Consider the following 23,702-nt stretch of genomic DNA (forward strand, 5'->3'; position numbering starts at 1 on the left):
CCAATCCTGTTTAATTTATTCATAAATGATCTGGAGGAGGGGATATCGAGTACAATCTCAGTATTTGCAGATGATACTAAATTAGGCATGCCAATATCTTCTATGCAGGATGTGAAAACCTTGCAAACGGACCTGAACAAAATAACGGGGTGGGCAACTACATGGCAGATGAGATTTAATGTTGAAAAATGTAAAGTAATGCACTTGGGGGCCAGAAACCAGAAAGCAAGCTACTCACTAGGGGGGGAACCTCTGGGTGAGTCTAGGATGGAAAAGGACTTGGGGGTACTGGTAGACAACAGGCTTGGCAGTGGCATGCAATGCCAAGCTGCCGCAAGCAAAGCCAACAGAATACTGGGTTGTATAAAAAAGGGGATTCACTCCAGAAATAAAGAGATTATTCTCCCGCTCTACAAGACTCTGGTCCGGCCACATCTGGAGTATGCTGTCCAGTTCTGGGCACCGGTCCTCAGGAAGGATGTGCTGGAACTGGAGAAAGTCCAGAGAAGGGCAACAAAAATAATTAGGGGAATGGAGGACATCAGCTATGAGGAAAGACTACAAGCACAGAACCTATTCTCTCTGGAGAAGAGACGATTGAGGGGGGATATGATATCAATGTACAAATACTGTACTGGCGACCCGAGCATAAGGAACAAACTATTCAGAGAAAGGAGATACAATAAGACACGTGGCCACTCACTAAAACTTGAGGAAAGGCGGTTTAACCTTAAAGTGCGTAAGGGGTTCTTCACTGTAATAGCGGTAAGGATGTGGAATTCTCTTCCACAAGCAGTCGTATCAGCAGGGAGCATTGATAGTTTCAAAAAACTATTAGATGGACACCTTAAAGACCACAACATACAGGGGTATACAATGTACGGTTAAAAGCAAACACACACACACATCATAGGTTGAACTGGATGGACTGATGTCTTTTTTCAACCTCATTAACTATGTAACTATGTAAGAAAAGCCTTGCAGTTTACCTAAATGAACTGGCACCCTGAATTCCTAAAAAGCAGTTGAAGAGCTTAAGGGCCTGTTTAAACCATGCAGCATGTGGCAATGCATGTAAATGGTGTTAATGTGATGTGGTGCCATTCACAACATTCTTAGGCAAGTGCAATGGGGTGTCATTTATAATGAATGCCACCAAACTGCATTAATGCACTTAACGTGCGTTACCGCAAGTACATGGTGTGAACAGGCCCTTAGGCTTGCTTTACACTGATGCGCTTCCATTCTCAAATTATGTGCTTGGTATATATAGGTGTGAGAAGAGCCTGCCTTTTTCCAATGTAACTAGGCCAAGAGTATATGGCCTGTTGCCAGAGGGTCTCAGTAAACATGCATTTGTAGCACATGAAAATGCATGCATCATTTCATTTTGTGGGCCCCTAAATGTACTTTCTTGTGTGAAATAATCTATCTGCACTATTTTCCATGAAGTAATGCATATAAGTAAACCAGACCCAATGAAAACAATGGTATGGCAAGTAGCATGTGTTTCAATGTGTCTAAACCAGTGTTTCTCAACCTTATTTCAGCCAAGGCGCCTTTTAAAATTACGCACCCCATTCTAAAATGTAAAAAAACAAACTGATAGTTTTAAATAATGCAGAAACATCCACAAATGTAGGACACCCAGCCTTAGAGAAGGTTTATTCCACCTCCACCAAAGAAAATACACCTTTGCACATTGGACCTCACTAGTATTCCAATGTTTCTCTTCTCCATCTGCTTCTCTCCTTCACTCTGCAAAATTGGGATCACACATGGGGTCACATTAGCTAACACAGATGCTGTGCAGGCGCCCAATGTCCTCCTTATCCATCAATGATGTCATTGGTTGGACGCCGATGGCAAGGAGGTTGTAATGGTGCACAAAGGAAACCTGTGGCTTTCTGTAACTAAAAGCAGGCTTCATCCACCCACTTGCCCTGCTTGCTGTAACCAATTGAACAATAAAGACTTTGGATTCCTACAGATTTTTAATTTGATGCTCTCTTTGACCTATTAAACGTGAATTTTTAAACTAAGGTGAATGTGCTTTCCTAGGGGTCCCTGTCTTTTTGTTGAACTGCTGAATACAAACCAACTGGACTCAAGTAATGATACATTTTGATAACCTGTGAAAATCTGTGTCCAGTATCCTTCTATCACTACCTCTTAAAAAGCAACTGTAGTCCTTCCTCTTACCCTTCTGTCCTTCAATAATCTCTAGCCAACCTTATTGAGATGACATAACAATATGGCATAATTATGTTATGGAAAAGTAGGTAATGTACTTGCACTTTATATCCAAGAACATGGGCTCTACATTTAGCAGCGTACATTGAGTTGATATTGTTCTATGTACTTTTATATATTGCACTAGATGTATAAAGGCAATGCATTACTACTTTAAAGGGTCTGGTAAACCTTGTTGTGTCCTTTTGTGTTTTTTTTTTGTCTGTGTTTAGCAGGTGGTCAGCTGATTGATCTGTGCTGTACTCCGTGTCTGGTACAGTGATCACTCACCGCATTCTCAATGCTTCTTGCTGTCTCACCAAACAGCTCTGACTTATAATCTGACATCTCTGGGGTATAAAACACCTCCTGACCCTCTAGCTCTTCTATGATCAGGACACCTTCAAACGTTTTTGTTTCTGCAGAAAGAAAAGAGATAAGCATTTGATTTGTCTGGCAATACAGTTTATATACAATAAAGAATACCACCCTAATTATCATCCCTGCTCCCTCCTATCAGGTGAGTGGCATTATGGGCAGTGCCAGGTGTGGGGTTAGTAGCATGGCACAGGGCTGAACTATGAAGTGTTAGTAATCAAGTGTATGCTGCTTCATCCAGTGGCTGAAGAGTGCAAGTAGCATGGCACTTTACCAGACAGAGCAATTTTCCAAAGGAGGCGGCTTAATACGAAACCTTTACTCGCTGGGCACAAAGAAAGACAAGGTAGGCGGTTATAGGGAGAGAAGAAAAGGTAGACAGTTACAAGTGAAAACATATTAGTGCAAAGCTACCTGGGACCAGTATATTGCTAATCTAATTCCCATTCCTTTCCATGGTTATTGCTCTTATGCCATGTGACACATAGTGTTAAAATACAGGTTGCACCTATAGGGTCAGATTGGCATACATTGGTACTTTAAGTTTTGGTTATTTTCTGACCAGTTGGGTCACCCCCCAGACTGATGCCTTTTTATTGAAAACCCTAACAATGACATTTCTTCACCCATATCCCAGGGAAATCTCAATTTTCCTGTCAGATTTTTTATTTACTGATAATTGTAGACAGTGCGGCTGGAAAAGTGAGTCTTCATTGCATGAAGATGACTGAGCTGGGGACACTGTTAGGGAAATCTCACTGCTGGAGTCTCTGACAGATGTAAAAATCTACTACCTGGTTCAAACCACTTAAAATATTAGTTTTGTGTGAACTAACCCCTTTAATGTGGCAAAGTCTATACATTAACTAGTTCTGTTTTGTTGGATCAAGTAAAAGGGAAGGTACTGAATCTGGAAGTAATGTCACTGTCCCCATGTGCAAACAGGCATGGACAATCGAGTTATCCCATGGTAGTAATCAGTTTTTGCATGACATTTTCTAATAAAGGCCAAAAATCTAAACAAAGCATGTGATTGCTTGCCAGGAGTATCGCAAAATTTCTACCTAACAGTTAATCATCAAATCTGGGTTTGCAGTTGGATTTTTCAATAGATTGTTCTGAATATATAAGCCAGCTAAGGGTGATGTTTGCTGAAAAGGTAAACTAACAACTTTCACTAAGCAGACAAGGCGCTGTGTATTCTTCCTAATGTCCGCTTACGGAGGAAACATTTGCATTTTATATTTTTGATCACACCTATTTGCCAATAAAATATTATTTTGTGACAGTCATCACAATGGGGTTAATTTACTAAAACTGGAGAGTGCAAAATCTGGTGCAGTTGTGCATAGTAGCCAATCAGCTTCTTACTTCAAGTTGTTCTGTTAGGCTTTGAAAAAAAAAAAAAAAAAACCTGGAAGCTGATTGGTTTCTATGCAGAGCTGCACCAGATTTTGCACTCTCCAGTTTTAGTAAATAAACCCCACTGTGTTACAACAAAAACACCTTTTCAACTGATTTTTTCTTTGCAAATGTGCAGTTCAGGGATATTCAGCAGGATGCCCTACTACAGAATATTAAATGACACAAGGGTAAAGTTTGTAACTTGGAGGAGAGGTAAACCACTTACTTGGGCAGTTAGTGCCTTCAGTATCGATGGCTGGGGTCTTTCCATCCGAGCAACAACCTAGAGGTGTATTGTAGCAGCTGGCTCTTTCCATGACAGGCGTGGCTTCGAAATCTAGTGTCTCCTCATATTCTTTCTGCTGTTCATCTCCTCCATCAAACTTATCTGCTGTAACATAAAATCACACAAATTAGCAATTATTATAAATTTACAGTCCCTTATAATCATCAACAAATATAACAGGTGGAAGAAAAGGACTATTTTGGATTAGGACCAATGAGAAATCACACATTCTACAAAAAACTTCTGCTATAAGCCTTGCTTACTACCAACCACATTTGTTATATTTTTAGTTTGGAGGGAAAGGTAGAATGACTGATGGGCTTTTTGCACTGTCTGTGCCCCATGGGGAGATTTATCTTCACTTCTCTTCCTGGAAACAATGTTATCACTGCAGAAGGAAGTGTGAGAAAATCCTCACTTAAGTCAGTCAACAAATAAAAAGCTTTTGGAGGTTTAAGGGCCGGTTCAAATTTGTGCGAGTGCGGCGATCGCATGTAATATCGGAGCGCACTGCTCCTTCATTACATGCGATCGGATGTGCGGTGCAAATTCAGACATACACTTTGTATGGCTGAAATTCGCACTGCACACGCACAAAAGACACACAGGACCCTTTTTTCCAGCCGCATCAGGATCGGATCGCACAGTGGTTCACACTTGTGCGATCCGATCCTGTGCGAACTGTCAGATCGCACTGCGATATGCGATCAAACTGGGGGTGTCGTTAACATTTAATTGACACCCCCTGCGTATCGCATATGGCAGTGTGAACTGCCAGATGTGCGTTTGCGATGCGGGAACAGGCTGCGAATTCGCAGCCTTCCCACATCGCACAAGTGTGAACCGGGACTTAGCCTCCATATGCCAGGCTTTCTAAATGATCCCTTCTCAATCCAAAACTGGAAGATTTTGTGGATTGATGATGAACATACTGCGAGTAAGGTCTGGTTCACACTAGTGCTATTTCAGATGCGACTTAGATTGCAGAGAATCATATGACAATTGAAATCACATTGATTTAAGTAGTGCTTGTTAACATCAATGCAATGCAACTGCAATGCAACTTTAGGCAAAGTACAAGTGCTACTTTGATGCGATGCAGCGTGATTTTGTGCCCCTCAATATAAACACACCAAAAACATATGTACATGTATTGTTCCCTGCATTTTGTGTTGGCAGTTAGAACCCGGCATCCATCTTAATAACCCATGACTCATTCCCGCTGTCAGCTGGGAATCCCTGGCTGACAGCAGGCATGAGTCACTGGTTGTTAAAAAGCCAGCAGGTGCCGGTTTCCTAACGACCAGCATCCAGTCTTCTTTCCCTACCAAAAAATGCATCAAGAACGTATCAAAATGCAAACAAGTCGCATTAGATAATCACACTGAGAATCAAAGCTGCACTAATGTGAACCAAGCCTAAAGTGGACAAACCAAAATATATTATTCTACTTATATTTAAACAAAGTGGAGCGCAATCCTAATAAACATTAAAAAGTATATATAAATCTAATATGCTAGAGGAGAGTCCCAAAAGTGCAGAGTGACATATATGTGAGGAAATAAAGTCCTTCTTATTGAGTAATGGAGGTATATCCCAATATTAGATGACATCCGATCCACAATGTTGTGTGAAGAGGTGCTCATAATATCCCACCACCTGTCATTCTCTGCCTCTCACCTCATACAGGGTCAAACAGAAAATATCATCCCAACCAGTCAGCAATACACCTTCGATCCACTTCTTATTAGGATTGTGCTGCATTTTGTTTATATATGATTCTGGAGGTTTTATGAGATTGCCCTTGAGTGTTCAGCTGCTAATCCACTATCAATTGTTTCATCCGGTTGTTCAGCGCTGAATATTTTATATTATTTATATATTATTCTACTTGACTGCAGAGCATCCAGAATCTGAGGCATGGCCAAATAAGATAGATACAGCCTCCCTAAAAGAAAGTTGTATAGGCCGAATCTTCTGAGCACGTTATAAAACAGCCCTCATTGCCAAGACACCTAAGTGCCAAACAAAGTGTTGAATAAATAACACAAACACTGAAAACTATTTTATCAAAACCAAGGCTGCGATGCAAACTAATGCTCCTAATCCCTCATTCAACTTCAGAGATTTTTGCAATTAGATTCTTCCATTAGTATTCTCAGATCAATGAACCGTTCTGGGATATGACAGACATTCCAGATAACTGGCCTTGGCTTGACAATATGACATAGGATAGAAAAGTTGATGAATTTAGGATCCAGGTAAAACCCTACTATCAGTTTAGTCATTCAGATGACTACAACAAAATCATATAATCATATATTTTTCTTGACTAGTATCGATGTATATAAAAGTTACATGCCTTACAAAGAAAGAAAATGGCACAAACTGTTCTATACACTACCACCAATTTCAGGGAACATAAGACATACCTCCTGGTTCAGTGCCACTTAATTCCTGATCTCCACTTGCTTCTAGATCCTCGTCACCACTTCCACTTCCAGATTCATCATATATTCGTGTTGTAGTAGGCCTCATAGTAGGCACAGTAACACCGGGCCTTGCTGTTGATGTGCGGACTGCAGATGTCTGAGTAACCGGTCTAGCGGTGCTTGTAGAACGCTGGCGGGGGCTTTCCGTCTCCATAACTAATGGGTAAAAGTCAGTTTTTTTCCGACCCTTCGGGGATACTGGTGTGGGAAGTGATCGTCCAATTGGTGGGCCAGGTGTTCCAGTTGGAGCCAGCGTCTGCAGATTAGCCATTGTGATGGCTTCTAAAAAAATAAAAATAACCCCAAGTAAACATCTTCAAATGCCTATTAATTTTACTACAGATTTTTTTTTTTTAATGAAGTTTGAAAAGTTTGTATTTACAGATGTTTTCTAATGTCCAAAAGTTTATAATAATGTAAACATGAAAAAGATCAACATTATGTACATACAGTATTTCACAAAAGTGAGTACACCCATCACATTTTTGAAAATATTTTATTATATCATTTTATGAGACAACACTGAAGAAATTACACTTTGCTGCAAAGTAAAGTAGTAAGTATACAGCTTGTATAACAGTGTAAATTTGCTGTCCCCTCAAAATAACACACAGCCATTAATGTCTAAACCGCTGGCAACAAAAGTCAGTACACCCCTAAGTGAAAATGTCCAAATTGAGCCCAAAGTGTCAATATTTTGTGTGACCACCATTATTTTCCAGCACTGCCTTACCCTCTTGGGCATGGAGTTCACCAGAGCTTCACAGGTTGCCACTGGAGTCCTCTTCCACTCCTACATGATGACATCACGGTGCTGGTGGATATTGGAGACCTTGCACTCCTCTACCTTCCATTTGAGGATGCCTCAGAGATGCTCAATAGGGTTTAGGTCTGAAGACATGCTTGGCCAGTCAATTACCTTTACCCTCAGCTTCTTTAGCAAGGCAGTGGTCGTTTTGGAGGTGTGTTTGGGGTCGTTATCATGTTGGAATACTGCCCTGCAGCCCAGTCTCTGAAGGGAGGGGATCATGTTCTGCTTCAGTATGTCACAGTACATGTTGGCATTCATGATTCCCTCAGTGAACTGTAGCTCCCCAGTGCCGGTAGCACTCATGCAGCCCCAGACCATGACTGTCCCAGAACCATGCTTGACTGTAGGCAACACACACTTGACATTGTACTCCTCACCTGGTTTCCGCCACACACGCTTGACACCATCTGAACCAAATAAGTTTATCTTGGTCTCATCAGACAACAGGAAATGGTTCCAGTAATCCGTGTCCTTTGTCTACTTGTCTTCAGCAAACTGTTTGCGGGCTTTCTTGTGCATCATCTTTAGAAGAGGCTTCCTTCTGGGACAACAGTCATGCAGACCAATTTGATGCAGTTTGCCGCGTATGGTCTGAGCACTGACAGGCTGACCCCCCCCCCCACCCCATTAACCTCTACAGCAATGCTGACAGCACTCATACGTCTATTTCCCAAAGACAACCTCTGGATATGACGCTGAGATACGTGCACTCAACTTCTTTGGTCAACCATGGCGAGGACTGTTCTGAGTGGAACCTGTCCTGGTAAAACTCTGTATGGTCTTGGCAACAATTCTTTTTTTCAGATCCTCAGAGAGTTCTTTGCAATGAGGTGCCATGTTGAACTTCCAGTGACCAGTATGAGAAAGTGAGAGCGATAACACCAAATTTAACACACCTGATTCCCATTCACACCTGAGACCTTGTAACACTAACGAGTCACATGACACCAGGGAGGTAAAAATGGCTAATTGGGCCCAATTTGGAGCTTTTCACTTATGTGGTGTACTTACTTTTGTTGCCAGCGGTTTAGACATTAATGGGTGTGTGTTGAGTTATTTTGGGGGGAATTTACATAGTTTACACAAATTTACACTGTTATAAAAGCTGTATACTCACTACTTTACATTGCAGCAAAGTGTCCTTTCTTCAGTGTTAAAAAGATATAATAAAATATGTACAAAAATGTGAGGGGTGTAATAACGTTTGTGAGATACTGTACAAGCTTGTGCTAAAGTGTTTCTTTCCTTGGGGTTAGAAAAACGTGCCTTCTGGTGCACTGTTCTATGCCTAGTGGTACAGTGCTGATGCTGCAATAACATTTTATCAGCATGGACAGCCTTTTGTATTTCATTCTTTCTATTAACATTTTTTATGTTAACTACAAAAAAGAAACAAAACATTCTGACAGTTTAAGAAAGACAGTAAAGCACATCAACTGCAACTGGACATCAACAAATCAACTGCTTCAGTAAATTAGAACCATTCGAATTAGCAATGGGTCACATGGAGATTCCAAATCTTTAATGAAAAAACTCTAGAACTTCCTGGAATTAGAGGCTGGGAAAACACTTTTTTTATTGAAGTGAATGGAAAAACGTTAAATATTTCTATTGATTTGAGGAAAGAAAGAAAGAAGACCTATCCACATGGCATATACTATTCAAATAACCCTGGAAGGGAAAGTCTGGCTATAATCAAAATCAAAACAAGGAAGCCTTACTTTATTATACAATTTTGAGAATGTTTACTAATGGCTTAATAGGCGTTATCAAGGTAACTGAAGATTTTACATAATCAAATTAAAAAATCTGAAATGTAAAATTCTGTATAAAATAACAACAGTTAGAGCCTATCAATGGTCAAAATGTGAAATAATATATTAATTTCTACATTGTATTTAAATTATTTCCTAGCCTACTCCTATTAAAAGTGAAGGAGAAATCGGCCACACACCACCAGCTGCTAGGAAAATGAATCCTTTATTAACATACATCTAGGGTACACAGGATACATAGAATGACGCGTTTCACACTTTCAACGTAGTAGTGAACAAGCACTTTGAAAGTGTGAAACGCGTCAGTATCTTGTGTACCTTTGACGTATGTTAATAAAAGATTCTTCTTCCTAGCAGCTGGTGGTGTGCGGTCAATTTCTCCTTCATTTCTGTAGTCGCAGCAGGGGTAAGCCTGGGCCAGCACCCACAGCACAGGGATTGCTCACCTGAGCGGTGGTTGTCTTCTCATTTTCACCAGAGCCCACTCCTAATATTTGAACTATCATTAAGTTTGTAAACTTACTTTGTGAATATCCCCACACATTTACTTCCTTAAATTCTGTAACATGTATTCACTATGCCTTGAGAGCAGGCATGATGTGTTACACATTTCACAGAGCCTGCCTTCTGAACTACAGAGGCCCTGAGAGGAGGAGTTTCAGGAGGCGGAGTCAGTACAGGAATCACTATTTGCTAATGGCAGGGGGCCATGGGATATGTAGTCCTTACAAACTTAAAGTAAACCAAAAGAATGAGCAGAGGAGACGCTGCAAAGTATGCAGGTAATCTAAGTAGTTGTAGAAAGGGATGTCCAGCAGACAGGCAGCACTCACAACATAAAAGGTGATTTTTCAGGTAAGCCTTTATAGAATTGTCAAAAACAACTTTTAATTATACTGTTATTACAATGAGCATGATATAGAATGAAAATGTATGCTGTGATCATAGAACATACTGTATAATACATTTATTTATTTATTTATTCATTGCAAAAATATTCAGCTTTTTTTTAAATGCAACCGGTTTCAATGTCTGAATTTGGCTCCACGTTAGGCTCTTGTAATCCCTTGTACAGTAGAACTCAGACTGGGAGAATTTAGAGATTTCTAAAAGTGGTGATATCTGAATATTAAATTGGACACTGGAATTGACAAGCAGATAAAATCTTATCTAGAAGCTTTAAAGAAGGATATGACCACTGTATATGTTATATAGTACCTTAGGGCAGACTTTTGAAATAACAGCTTCAATACTTTTCATTGAGGTCTATGGTAATGGTTACAGTATACAGAAATAGATACATCAATAAAAACATCAGTCAAATGTGAAGGGTAATATTAGAACATCTAAACTTTGATGTTACTGAAGTGCAGTGCTTTCGGAAACCCTATTTTGTTAAAACAAATGTGTTTATATTTTTTCCATTTTTTCCAGTTGCCATGAATGAACTGTCTGTAAAAAAAGAAGCAACACGTATGGAATGGACTGTCTAAAACTTTTAGACATTTCTATACCCATTGGAACATATACCACTGGATTTGAAACATATGATATAAAAATAAACTTCAAGTATTTTACTAGCATAAGGGAACTAACTCGTTTATAAATATAATTCAAGATTTTACAGTAACTTGCATGTTGCTTACTTCATAAATGCAGTTTCTGATGAATTTTAATATCTAAGTGGGAAGTTGCTTTTAAAACTACAGTTTGACTTCTTTCTTCTCTTCTGTAGATTGCATAAACTATTCTCTTAGCCGAGTACAAAGTGAATGGATGTCAAGTTATATCCCAACCTACGCTTACTAGGCACAACAGGCTTTTCAGAAAGAACACAGCCATGGCTCTAAAGACAGCAAACTGCATTTCAATAACTTTGTCTTAGAGAAAGTTTTGAAAGTAAAATAGAAATGAAAGCTTTCGCCATATAACATTAATCTGAGTTGCAGTGGGAAGAATTTCTTGAATTCAGTTTAAAGTACCTTGACAGGGCCCAGTGTGCTTCACAGTGATGGTACGACCCTGCCTGCAAGCAATGGTTTTCAGCTGACACCAATCTCCATAGGTCACTCCATCAGAGCCACAGACCTAAAAGAAAGAGAGTGAGTAAAGATCTTACTGCTTTAAGTAAGTAAACCAGGGCATAAAGAATATGTCATAGGGATTTAAAGTGTATGCCAAGAAAAAAAAAACCAAATGTAGCACCCTCCTAGGTAGGTGCTAGAGACAACAAAGAGTATTGTTTTGGATCATTTCTGCTTACAAGGATTGCCAGGTAAATCTATATTTTCCTCTGCCTACCAGATTGCAGGATCTGCTAGTGAGGTCTGCTCATTAAGTTTAGGTGCAGCTCAGTTTGTCTGAAGTGTTTCACATGGATCCAATAGGGAGGCCTATTGGACAGTGGGAGAAAACCTGACAAATGAGTGCACAGGCATTTAGTAAAGCCCTGGTGATTGGCAGAGAAAAGTGCCTTGATGCATGCTGGGATAGTGAAAAAATGCCAAGGGCACATGTGCTTGGGGTCTTTCAGCTGAAGAGCGGAGTCCCGGAGGGAGGGCGCTTCTGCCTGCTCCTCTGTAGAGGTGCCATGTGGCCTCTGATGGTCAACCTGAGGGCCTAAAGAGTTAGAGAGGAACTGAACCCGTAAGTCCTGTAGAGTTGACTGGCAGGGAAACACTGGAAGGATCTGATTCTGCATACAGTGTGTACAGATCTGTGTCAAGGGGCCTGACCTGAGGGGGAGGCTATCCCTGCAGCTAGAAGTGTCAGTGGATGGGTATCAGTAAAGGGGATGCTAGAGAGTATCCTGAAGATAGTGTAGTTACTCAAGTCTGTTGCTTGAGAAAGAGCAAAGAGACTTAACCCTTTCCATACATGTGGCAGTATGGTCAAAGCAGTGTTACTGCTTCCACAAGTAACCTGGTGAGGCCAAGTAAGAGTTTTCCTTGTCAACTGTAGATAGTTACGGTTGGAGTGTCCTATTATTCCCTTCTGCCATCCAAGTTCTACAATAAATATCAAAAACCAACACTCCTGGACTGTTTATTGAGTAACAAGCCATTGGGAACAAGGATGAATGTGTGAACTGTCCCTAAGTGACTGTCTGCAGGTAATCAGAGGAGGCCCAACAAGTCATCACAGAGCAAGCCCTCTGGGACAGGGACAGCGCTACACTTATTTATTACATCTCTAGAATACATGCACATTCCCCCATGTTTTATCCCTTCAAACTTGCTGCAAGCACAGAAGAATAACGGTTGATGTGCCATGAATATAGAGTGTCCCTACCTTCTTCATTGACATTTGAGGAAAGTGGAAACATAGCACTGGAATTGTAGGTTTATTCTGCTGGTATTGTTATCTTAAGTGATTACTGTTGGTGTAAATGATCTGGTTCCTGGGCAGGCAGCTTTTACACCCCAGAGGATCTCCACAGTCTCCTTGGCTTTTAGTGTGATGTACACAGGGTTTAAATTGAAGCACCACACTACTGCTAAAAGGTCCTGATACAACTTTATTCTATTAAAAGGTGAGGGGTACAATTCAAAAAGTAGTCAACACATTTTGGGGTCTAAGTGCCCACTTCATCAGAGCTTGAATGGGAAACAAGCTGCTAACTAGGCCTGTGCTTAGAATTACATTTTTTCTGGAAAAAATACCATTATAAGTCCAGTTCACTTCTGGTTTGTTCACTTTGTAGCCAGTCAACCCCCGATGAAAGGGGTACTTAGAACCCCCCCTAAAATGCATTGACTACGTTTTGAAATGTATAAGGTAAGAAATGAAAAATACCCTAACAGTTTTTTTATTTTGCCATCTATCACACAGTCCTTTTCTGTTCTGTAGATCCAACAGGAAGAGAGAGGAAATCTCTCTAAAGTGAGTTAGAAAACAGTTTTAGACAATTCTAACAAGGACAAGGGTCCTCATTGGAAGATTTCTCATCTTTTCCTGATGATCTCTATGACTAATAAAGAGAGTGAATCTCTCCATCAGGGACTCAGACAACAATAAGAACCTGACAGAGGTGCTAACCCTTCACCATGCCATCCAAAAAAGTTTTTGCCTCAGACACGCTTTCAAAAGCATACTGTAGGTGTGCTAAAATCTGATTATTCAGATATCTCTGTAACCCACTACAGCTATATTTTCACAGATCATCTAACAGGGTCTCACAGACCATCTAACAGGGTCACCCAGAGGGCAGTGGCATTGTAGTTACTGAAGACTGTGCTGTGTAACTGCCTTTCTCTCAATTTCTCTCTGCTTTTGAAATCACCAATCAAATCCAAACTTTTAACAAAGGTTTGAATTGATTGGTGGCTGTAAGAAACTTTTATTGTTGACATTCTACCCTTTTTTTTCTATTTTGAGCTGGGTGTATTGGGTGTTGGCTTTGGTATCATTAACAGAGAACCTTTTAACACCCAGATAGAAAAAAGAAGTGATAGCTGCAAGGTAAAGAGATCAATTTAAGAAAACGAGTATTGAGAGGAAAAAGGAAACTGCTAATTCTTCCAGAAATGCTAGTTATCTGTCTGTCTCTGGCATCAATACAATATGATGCTAAGATGCCAACTTAGAACAAGCACACAGATCAGAAAAGTCAGATTGAAGTCAGAACCCTTAACCTGCATATTTTTCCTGAGCCAGTGACCGAGCAGTACCTAAAACAGCTAGATCAGCATGACATCAAATTTGTGTTTTCAGAATGGGAGGTTAGTATAAGGAGCCTCCATATTTCTCATTATAGGTTTCCTTTAAAGTGAAGCCTTTGCTCAAAGACATTTTATTCACATTAAGTATTTATAGATCCCCATACACCCTTAAAGTAAACACATGGCTGGGGTAAGTATTTACAGTACATATTCCTAACAAGCGGTGAAAGATCTTAACAAGAAGTCCCCACTGACTTCTCTGGCTGAAAGTACTGTAAAGCAAATCATACTTAAAGAACACTGGAGGAGCTGCTCACTTTTGGGTGACATCCTGGTCTTGGAGGGTTGGTACGTGGTACCTCTTTACTTTCTTTCTTTTTATCTTATTTTCTTTGCTACCTTCCATCTTATCTGGAGTGGCCTGTTCCCATTAGATCTAGTAGGACATCCACTGTATTTACTAGGAATGCGAGGCCATCTTCCCCCTAGCCGGAGGTTGTATAAGACCCAGTGTTCAGATGGAGGTCCCTCGCTCCTGGCTCTGATTTTAGCAGATTGTTTTCATGATTACTGTTAGAGCCTTGGACATCTCTTGTTATTGGTTGCAGGAGAGCATGCTTTCACCTATTTGCGTAACTGGACTTTTTTTTGGCGTGGGTTTTGGATAGTAAGGACCTCCTGTTATCTACATCTGTAAATATGTTATACATGTGGAGGATTTTTGGCTTTGTAACTCTTGTGAAGCATCTTATAATGCTGCTTGTATTCTTTTTTGAAATTTCTATTAAAAAATATTTAAAACAAAAGAACACCAGGGGGACTCTCAAGTCAAGTTTCTAACAATTTACAAGCATCTTGTGTTTGTATAAAAAGGCTGGCAAGATACTAAAATCCCCCTGCCATAGAAAATAAGGGAAAGGATTTGGGAGTTTAATACTTCAGTTGTAAAATTTGAAGACAAATTTCTCCACAGTGTCTACAGCTACAGAGGTCAGTGACTCTTTTTCTTATTATTCAGAATTTGTAAATAATTAAATGTACATAATATAGACACAAGTGCTCTTTTAGAACCTTCTCTGCCCTGAATTTTCATATATGGACTAAGAAGGAAGAATCATTCCAGCTTGCACTGATGCAAATACAATTTTCCTGCACTGTAATACTGTTAAAAAGAGCCTCTGGAAATTGAGGAAGAAATGATGCAAGATACAAGGGTCAGCAAAGGAAATATTGTTTAAATTGAATCTAAAGTATGTCCAGATTGTGAGAATGTCTGTCTAAAATAGATGTGATCTCTATGTGACTCCAGCATGGATGTAGGTCAGATGGTGCCTGCTGTGTGATGGATACTGTGTCAGATTTGCCCTGTGTGTTCTTAGAAACACATAACCTTCTGTTTCTAGAATGTCGCACTCAGATGCTGCAGAATTTTCAGATTTCCAGAGTTAATTTAACCCCCATTTTGTAGTTATCTATTTTTACTGTAACATTGTGATATGTTCACTGCATCTACTCTAATAAGCAGTAACCCCAAAGCCAATACTCTTACAGAATTATAGCTGTTGCCTACATTTTCTTTTCCCTTGTAGTCACTGAAAGTTAAAATCTAAAGGGAGCCTGAAATCTGCTACATTGACTTTGACTGACCTTCTGCAAATGCGGTGTGGGGGGTGACCCCCTTGCTTTCATATTTTGCTTTGACTTTACTTTGACTTTCCTTATATATATATATATATATATATATATATATATATATATATATATATATATATATATATACATATACACATACACACACACACACACACACACACTATGTTCCACATCAAAAATTCTAAAATTGACATGGCCCAGTAGATCATCATAACAGCGAAGCAACCAGCAGAAGAAAGTCAGACATGGCAAATCCCATAATTTTTTCCAGGAAGATTTTACTCTAAATTAGTCTACTGGCTACCCAATTAAACTGACTGGCTTCTAAATTCTAAGTTACCTTGCCCATCCCTGCTAACATAGGTGATGAATACAGATGTCTAATTTGTTTATTAGAATTATGCACCTGAAAATGATCTAATAAATGACCACATAATTTAATTAATGTGATTTGACACAGGTTGGATCCTGCCATAAGCCACTGACGATATATGAAAATGTGACCATTACCTTGGTAAGGTTAGATTCTGCACACAGGGGTGATGGGCACTCGCAATGGGCAATGCCTCCAACCACTACACAAGTTGCACCAAACTGGCACTGGATATCATTACAGGATTTGGGAGCTGATGGATCTGGAAATGAGATGCAAAAAGTCAGCAGAACAAATGACTAGTGACAAACAACTTACAATGTCAACACATACACATTTCTATTGCCAAATATTATTTAATAATACATTTATTGTTTTTATTGTTCTCAAAATGATATACAGGACCAAAGAAAATAGTAGAACCACCTTAAAAATGGTTTAAACCAGGTCTCCTAGTAGATATACAAGGTAGTCACAGAGCATTTATATTAACTAGTAATGGATACTGGATGTAATACATATGCCCCAAAAAACTTCATGAAAATGCACAGGGCAAATATAGTACACAATGTCCTTCTGTCCGTCTGCTCCCCCCTCACACTTTCCAGCAACTCTCAACATTCAAAATGACAGCGTGGAGTTGCTGTGTAATAACAGCATCTGTGATAGCTGTTACTTTAGGCCTCATGCACACTAGATGTTATAAAAACGCTGATAGCATTAGCTGTAGAAAGCTGCAGATGTAGAATGTGTTTTTCAGCGTTTTTGCAGCAGTGTTTTTCAGCGTTTTTTAGCTTTTTTTTTTTTTTAGCAAAACTATACTCCCACAAAAGCTTATGGCTCAAAAATGCTCATAAATGACGAATAGGTTCATTTTTCTGCATTTTTTTAGCTGTTTTCAGAGTTAGAACATTTTAACAGCTAAAAATCTCGCCAGAAAAAGCCCCTGCCAAAAAACACTGATAAAAGTCTATATGTTTACTGGCTGCAGAAAAAAACGCCTGAAGCCAAAAACAGCAGTTGTAAATACGTCCAGTGTACATGAGACCTAAAACAAAAATGAACCATCATGCCCAGTGTTTATAAACACTGTAAGACAAAAGATGAAGCGATGCAAAGTAACATTGTTACTTTTGTATCCACAATGTTTCACCCAAAGTGTCCCCATTGGAAAATTTTCTTTCCATCACTGTTCTGGTATCAGCCCAAAATGTGTGATTTTCTTTTACTTTCACTTTGACGATAATGATAAAAAGTACAAATAGAGATGATTAATTTCCCTTACAGGGAGCAAAGACAGCAATAAAAACCTGACAGGTGTTCTAATCCCTCTCCACTTTATCCAAAACTAAAAAAAAAGTTTAGCATTTAATTACAATTTAAGTAATGACAAGTTATTGCAGAATCAATAGGACCATTTGGTGATTTTTGTAACAAGAGTAGGAGTATTTTCCTGCTGTCATTTTAGGATAACTGCATCAAGTCCCTAATTATATAAAATGTTTCAATAACCACACTATGCTTTTTAGGGTTCCTATATTGTGGCATTTGTGATCTCCTATTGACATCAATTTGTCAATCATTTCTGATACATGTGGAATTCAGTGTTTAACTATGACTTTCATTTTTATTGTTGCTTTTTCTATTCATGACCTCACAAACAGTAGCAGGCACCGGGTAGGAGTTCCATTACAGAGATATTTGGTTTAAAATCTCTAGGCCAAACCTTATTTCTTCTCCTAGGTAGGAACACCACCAAGGGAGTTTCTAGTTTATTCATTCGGGCATTAAAGTAAACCTGTTGCTTAACTCTGCATAGGTAAAGCACAGGTGCACATTAAAAACCTATACAAGTGAAAGAAAGTCTCCACGCCATTTCATGCATCTGCAAACAGAAATGACACAAAGCAAAAAGCAAGAATGTTTAAATCTCTAATGTTGCATTAAAAAACTGTTACTGCAACAGAAATAGGGAGCTGCCATTGGTGACTTGTTTTTGAAGATGCATTCTCAGGGGCAATCACTCTTATGCCCCGTACACACGTGCAGATTATCTGAAGACTTTTGTCTGTAGACTTACCAAAACCATATAATATGAGGTCAAACCTAAACACTTTCAATTTGTATGCAATCCGGCAGGCCCTTGCACTACATAGAAAAGGTAAGTCTGCAGACAAAAGTCTTCAGATAATCTGCACGTGTGTACGGGGCATTATGCTTCCTTCATTACTTGCCAAGCAACTGAAAAGGAACAAGTTTGATCCCATCCTCTATAGATATGATATTTCTGGGTCAGTAATTCACTAACTGATGGCGCTCGATTAGGCTGACTGTCCCCAGCCTTCACCTTTAAAAACAAGGTATCTTTGGCAGGCGGCAGCCCCCCCCCCCCCCGTTTCTTTAGGCTACCGCTGGGTAAAACAGTTAGACTTTTATCGATTTGTAAAGCTACTGCCTCTAGAAGGCTGGATACAAGCCAAAACAGGGGACACAGCACTATTTAATTGTAACAACTACACCCAGACAAAGAAGTCCCCCAATGTTTCCTCCCGTGCTACATAGACATGCTTGTAAGTTAATTGGCCCAAGTGTATGTATGGCTGTGAGTTATGGACCTTCGAATATAAGCTCCTGGAGGACAGGGACTGATCTGAATGATATATATAGAGTGCTGCATAAATTGTTGGCACAAGTACCTTTAAATAAATATACAGTATATACAGTGTATGTGTGTGTGTATATAGTCAGAAATCTAGTAATACAAGGTAAAAAAGGTGAAATGAGATTCTCACACTTACCTAGTCACTTACAAGAAAAGGTTTAAGGTTTTGTGATGTATAGATATAATACAAACTCTTTTCTTGTAGGTAACCAGGTAAGCTTTTGAGTCTTATTTGACCTTGTATTCCTTGCATGATAGCTAAAGCATCAAGTAAACACTGCATTTGCTAGAGAGAAGAGAAACCATTTGATCACAGACAGGCTGGACACCGAGCTGACTACACAGTCTGGGTAATTGTAAAACACTGCCAGGTTTCATTTTGCTGTGTTTTTCTGCCTGCTCAAATCTGTTTTCATTCTGCTGTAGCCACCGTAGAAGGTAAATCATTATTGATTATGCCATCAACCTATAGAAAATCTATGAACAAGCTTTGTAAGCGTAGCTCCACCTGGCCACATGATTGTGACCCAGAATATCCATATTTTTTTTTCTTGTTGACTCACTAAGGTGCCAGGCGGTTACTTTGGGCAATGCCCATACCTGTAAATATTGACAACAATTTCGTTTTAATTTTTCACCCAATAAAAACTCAACAAAACAACAGAGTTAGCCAACTTATGCAACCAGTACTCTCCTGCCCTCCCTTACCCATCACTTAAACCACTTGCTGACCAGCCACCGTAGTTTTACAGCGGCAGGTCGGCTCTATTAAGTGAAATGACAAACCTGTATGTCGCTTCATGTAACAGATACTGGGGGCGCGTGTGTTGGCCAGCAATCCGCAATCGCTCCCCATGGAAACAGAACGGCAGTCTGCTGATGTAAACAAGGCAGACCGCTGTCTGTCAAATGAACACAGAGATCCTGTGTTCTTCCTATTTAGGAACACAGGTCTCTGTGTTCATATAGTGAGTACAACCCCCATACAGTTAGAAAACACTCCCTAGGAGCACACTTAACCCTTTGATCGCCCCCTGGTGTTAACCCCTTCCCTGCAAGTGTCATTAATACAGTAACAGTGCATATTTTTAGCACTGATCACTGTATTGTTGTCACTGGTCCCCTCAAAAGTGTCAGTTAGGTGTCCAATTTGTCCGCCGCAATGTTGCAGTCCTGCTAAAAATCGCTTATCATCACTATTAATAGTTAAAAAATAAATACACAAAAATTACATAAATCTATCCCCTAGTTTGCAGATGAGATAACGTTTGCGCAAACCAATCAATATACACTTATAGGAATTTTTTTACCAAAAATATGTGGCAGAATACATATTGGCCTAAATTGATGAAAACATATGATTTTTGATTTTTTTTTTATTGGGATTATTTTATAGCAGAAAGTAAAAAATATTGTTTTTTTTTTTTCAGATTTGTCGCTTTTTTTATTTATAGCGCAAAAAATGAAAACCGCAGAGGTAATCAAATATTACCAAAAGAAAGCTCTATTTGCGGGAAAAAAAGGACACCAATTTTTTTTTTGGTACAGCGTAGCATGACTGCGCAATTGTCAGTTATAATAACGCAGTGCCGTATCGCAAAAAATTGCCTGGGCATTAAAGGGGGTAAAACCCTCCGGTCCTTAAGTTGTAATATCACCAGTAAAGGTTACTGGCAATTGTAAGTACATACAACTTGTTTGAATTATCCCATGTTATCGTGAGCTATGGCTTCCACACCTTATTGAAATGAGTTGGGCATGCTGGACTGATTTTATATATATATATATATATATATATATATATAGATATATAGATGTATCTATATATATATATATATATATATATATATATATATATATATATATATATATATATATATATATATATATAGATATATATATATATACCTATATATACTCAAGAAGTACATTATTAACAACTGTAAGTATACCTTTATGTTTGGTGCTTTACAACAAACCTGAATAACCAGCATGCCAGGTGAAAGCAATTGAATGACTCCTGCTCTGCCAGACACCCAAGATTTCTTACCCTGCTCACAGCCATTCAAGCCAGGCTTTCGTCCATCTGGGCACTGGCTGCATTTCAAACCAGAAATGCCCGTCTTACAGGAGCAAAGACCTGTCATCTGCTCGCAGTCATCACGCACAGCTCCAACTGGATCACAATTACATGCTGTAAAACAAAAGGGTTGATAAAATGTAAATGTACCCATAGGTATGAGTCAACAGAACATTTGGACTGCAGAATGATTATTTCGTTGAATGATCATAAAAAAAAAAAAACATGCACACACCTATGATATGAGCATACAAGTTTCTACACTGAGCACAAACCTCTGCCACCAGCCTTATCTTAGTGGAATGACAGCAGTTAGCTGGCAACATCCATTCCAACCCCCCACACTAATAGACAGAGTGTGTCAGTTGACTGATAAAGAAACAATAATTCTATATTTTTGGGTACCTTAAGATCAAGACTTTATTCAATATATATAACCATATATAATTTAGGCTGTAGAGTGTGCACTTGTCAGCGCACCTTCCTTATTGATACACAAAGCTGCAGCACTTTTTTCCTGAAAATCTAGTGACTTCCCATCTACCTGGCTAATCTGTGTCTGTCAAGCTGCTACACTGACAGAATCTTGGCTTGGATTATATAGCGGACAACTGGCTGCCTGTGGGGCAGACATGACCAACTAGACTCTCCTGGACAGTGCACGGAAAAGCACTCGCGGCTGCATCCTGTCTATTGCACTTCATTGTTTTATTGCAGTGTTCTAAAAAGGTGCAGCAGGATCTGAAGGGACAACTTTGATATGATGTAACGAGGGACATGCTGGGGCCCTCTAATAATGATACTGCATCTAAGTGTTAGTGAGAGATGCCATACAGCCATCCATCAAGCCTCTGCAGCCTGGCTCTTCATTGCGTAGTTTAGTCTCATGCCTTCAGCTCTATACGCTTGAATCAATCCTTGCCTCAGGCTTTCACTATCCGACGGGACTCATGGATTCAGGACAACTGTTCCAAAATGTTAAGACTGTGTCTAAAAACTGCTGTTACGGTGAAACTTAAACACAATGTATCTTGCCTATGGAAATGGATCATTAGCTATATAATACTGGTTAGCTGCGCTATTTTATTATCAAAAGAAAATCATGTACAATCTGATTAATGCAGAGCTTCTCTGAAGTAATTGGTGAAAGCGAGATACAGAAAGTGCTTTTCTGTTACTTAAATCAGATATTCACATATAAATCTTCAGATAATCATTACAAGTACATGTAGTGGAGAAGTTACACTGTAAAATTACAATATAGATTTCATAGTGCTGCTAGCCCAAGAAACCCTGAAGGGTATTTACTAATGCAAGTAAACTTAGCACACAGGAATGCCTTATGTTTTTTTAAAGAGTTCTTTTTTTGTCTTGGCTCCCAAACTTGGCTTTAGCCAAAACTTTTCTGGTTCGAAGAGGATGGGGAAGAAATAGAATTTCTTTATTGTCAGTGTCCCCATTTGAAAGACTTTAACTCATTTTCTTTACCTTGACACCATGAAAATAAACTATGGGAACATTGTACTTACCATAAAATCTCTTCCTTTTAGTTTGATAAGGAGCACAAAATGGTGCTATTCAGAGGTGGCTGGGTTATAATATGTTGCCACCCACAGGAGGAATTGGATACAGGCAACAACAAAGCTGTTAGTCAGCCAGGTATAACCCCTTCCACTCCCATCATGTGACCTTTAATGAACCCTAAGAAACTGATTTTATAGCAAGTACAAAAATCTTGTTTTCTTTAAGGTAAAAAGGATTCAGTTATTCAGCAAAAATCGGGACATCCAAATGCAGTCTGAGAGGTGAGCAACAGTTACCTGATGCGGAAAAAGCCCAGAAGGACAGAAAGATCTAGTAGAGTGCAACCTAACAGGAAAAAGCAGGACCTTGTCTTTAGTACCATAAGCTTTAAAGCACTGTCTAAGCTATTGAGAAATGGGTCTAAGCCACTGAGAAATGGGTCTAAGCCACTGAGAAATGGAGCGAGAAGATAGTTACTCTTTACAGAGCCCATCAAAGATGACAAAGGAAGAGCCAGACTTTCTAATATAAGCAGTGGCTGAGACGCTCACACAGAGCAAAACTTCATCCACACAGTGAAGAAAAATTTCCTTCTGGTGCACTGGAGCCAGACAGAGAGATGGAAGAACAATGCCAGGGTTGAGGTGAAAGGCAGAATTCACATTGGAAAGAAAGGAGCTTAAAGGCCTTAATACTGCTCGGTTCTTGTGTAATTGTCAATATTCCCAATGCACACATTCCTGTAATAGACTAAAAAGTAATGGGCGCTGCAGCAACAACCAGCTGAAGACTGAAACCATCACAGAACAATGTAAATATTTTCCAGCACACCATGGATCTTCAGATGAAGTCAAAACTCTTTTTGGTAGTCCTAAAGGCCAGGAGGTCCACATCTAGTGTCCCCCGCCTGAGACACAAGCCCTAGACCATAGGTCTGCAACCCGCGGCTCCGGAGCCGCATGCGGCTATTTTGAACCTTTGCTGCGGCTCCGGGGCGGATGATAGCAAGGGGAGGAGGCGCACTGTGCGCCCCGACACTCCCCCGACACTCCCCTCTGTGGCGCTGTCCTGGCTGTGACGTTGCGTGGGGGGCGGTGCGTGCGTTAGTCACGCACCGTCCCGACGTCACCTTCCCGCCCGCTGTCGGAGAGGAGGGCAGCGGCGCGCATGCAGGACGAAGAAGACGTCAGCAGCAGCAGCACGCCAGGCACCAGTGTGAGGTAAGTGAAGTGATGCCCTGGGGGGGGGGCACACACTGCTTTGAAGGGGGCACGCTGGTCACTGCATTGCAAGGGGCATGTATGCTGGTCACTACATTGTAAGGGGGCATGTATGCTGGTCACTACATTGAAAGGGGCATGTACGCTGGTC

General features: G+C 39.9%; 1 protein-coding gene across 11 annotated transcripts in view; it reads right to left on the reverse strand.

Annotated features, from left to right (window-relative positions):
• AGRN (agrin) overlaps positions 1-23,702 on the reverse strand; it is a 704,390-nt gene that overhangs the window by 101,855 nt on the left and 578,833 nt on the right. For 7 of the 11 annotated variants that reach the window (XM_082274333.1, XM_082274330.1, XM_082274329.1 and 4 more), the window contains 6 exons: positions 20,778-20,921; positions 16,203-16,327; positions 11,361-11,466; positions 6,733-7,074; positions 4,241-4,405; positions 2,524-2,651 (listed from right to left, as the gene is read on the reverse strand). In XM_082274333.1, the coding sequence (XP_082130459.1) occupies positions 2,524-2,651; positions 4,241-4,405; positions 6,733-7,074; positions 11,361-11,466; positions 16,203-16,327; positions 20,778-20,921 (1,010 nt within the window). The remainder of the gene's footprint in view (positions 1-2,523; positions 2,652-4,240; positions 4,406-6,732; positions 7,075-11,360; positions 11,467-16,202; positions 16,328-20,777; positions 20,922-23,702) is intronic. The other 4 variants (XM_082274335.1, XM_082274327.1, XM_082274332.1 and 1 more) reach the window with 1 other exon arrangement.

Source organism: Pelophylax lessonae (assembly GCF_965119305.1).
Source record: "Pelophylax lessonae genome assembly, chromosome: 12".
Classification (NCBI taxonomy): domain Eukaryota; kingdom Metazoa; phylum Chordata; class Amphibia; order Anura; family Ranidae; genus Pelophylax; species Pelophylax lessonae.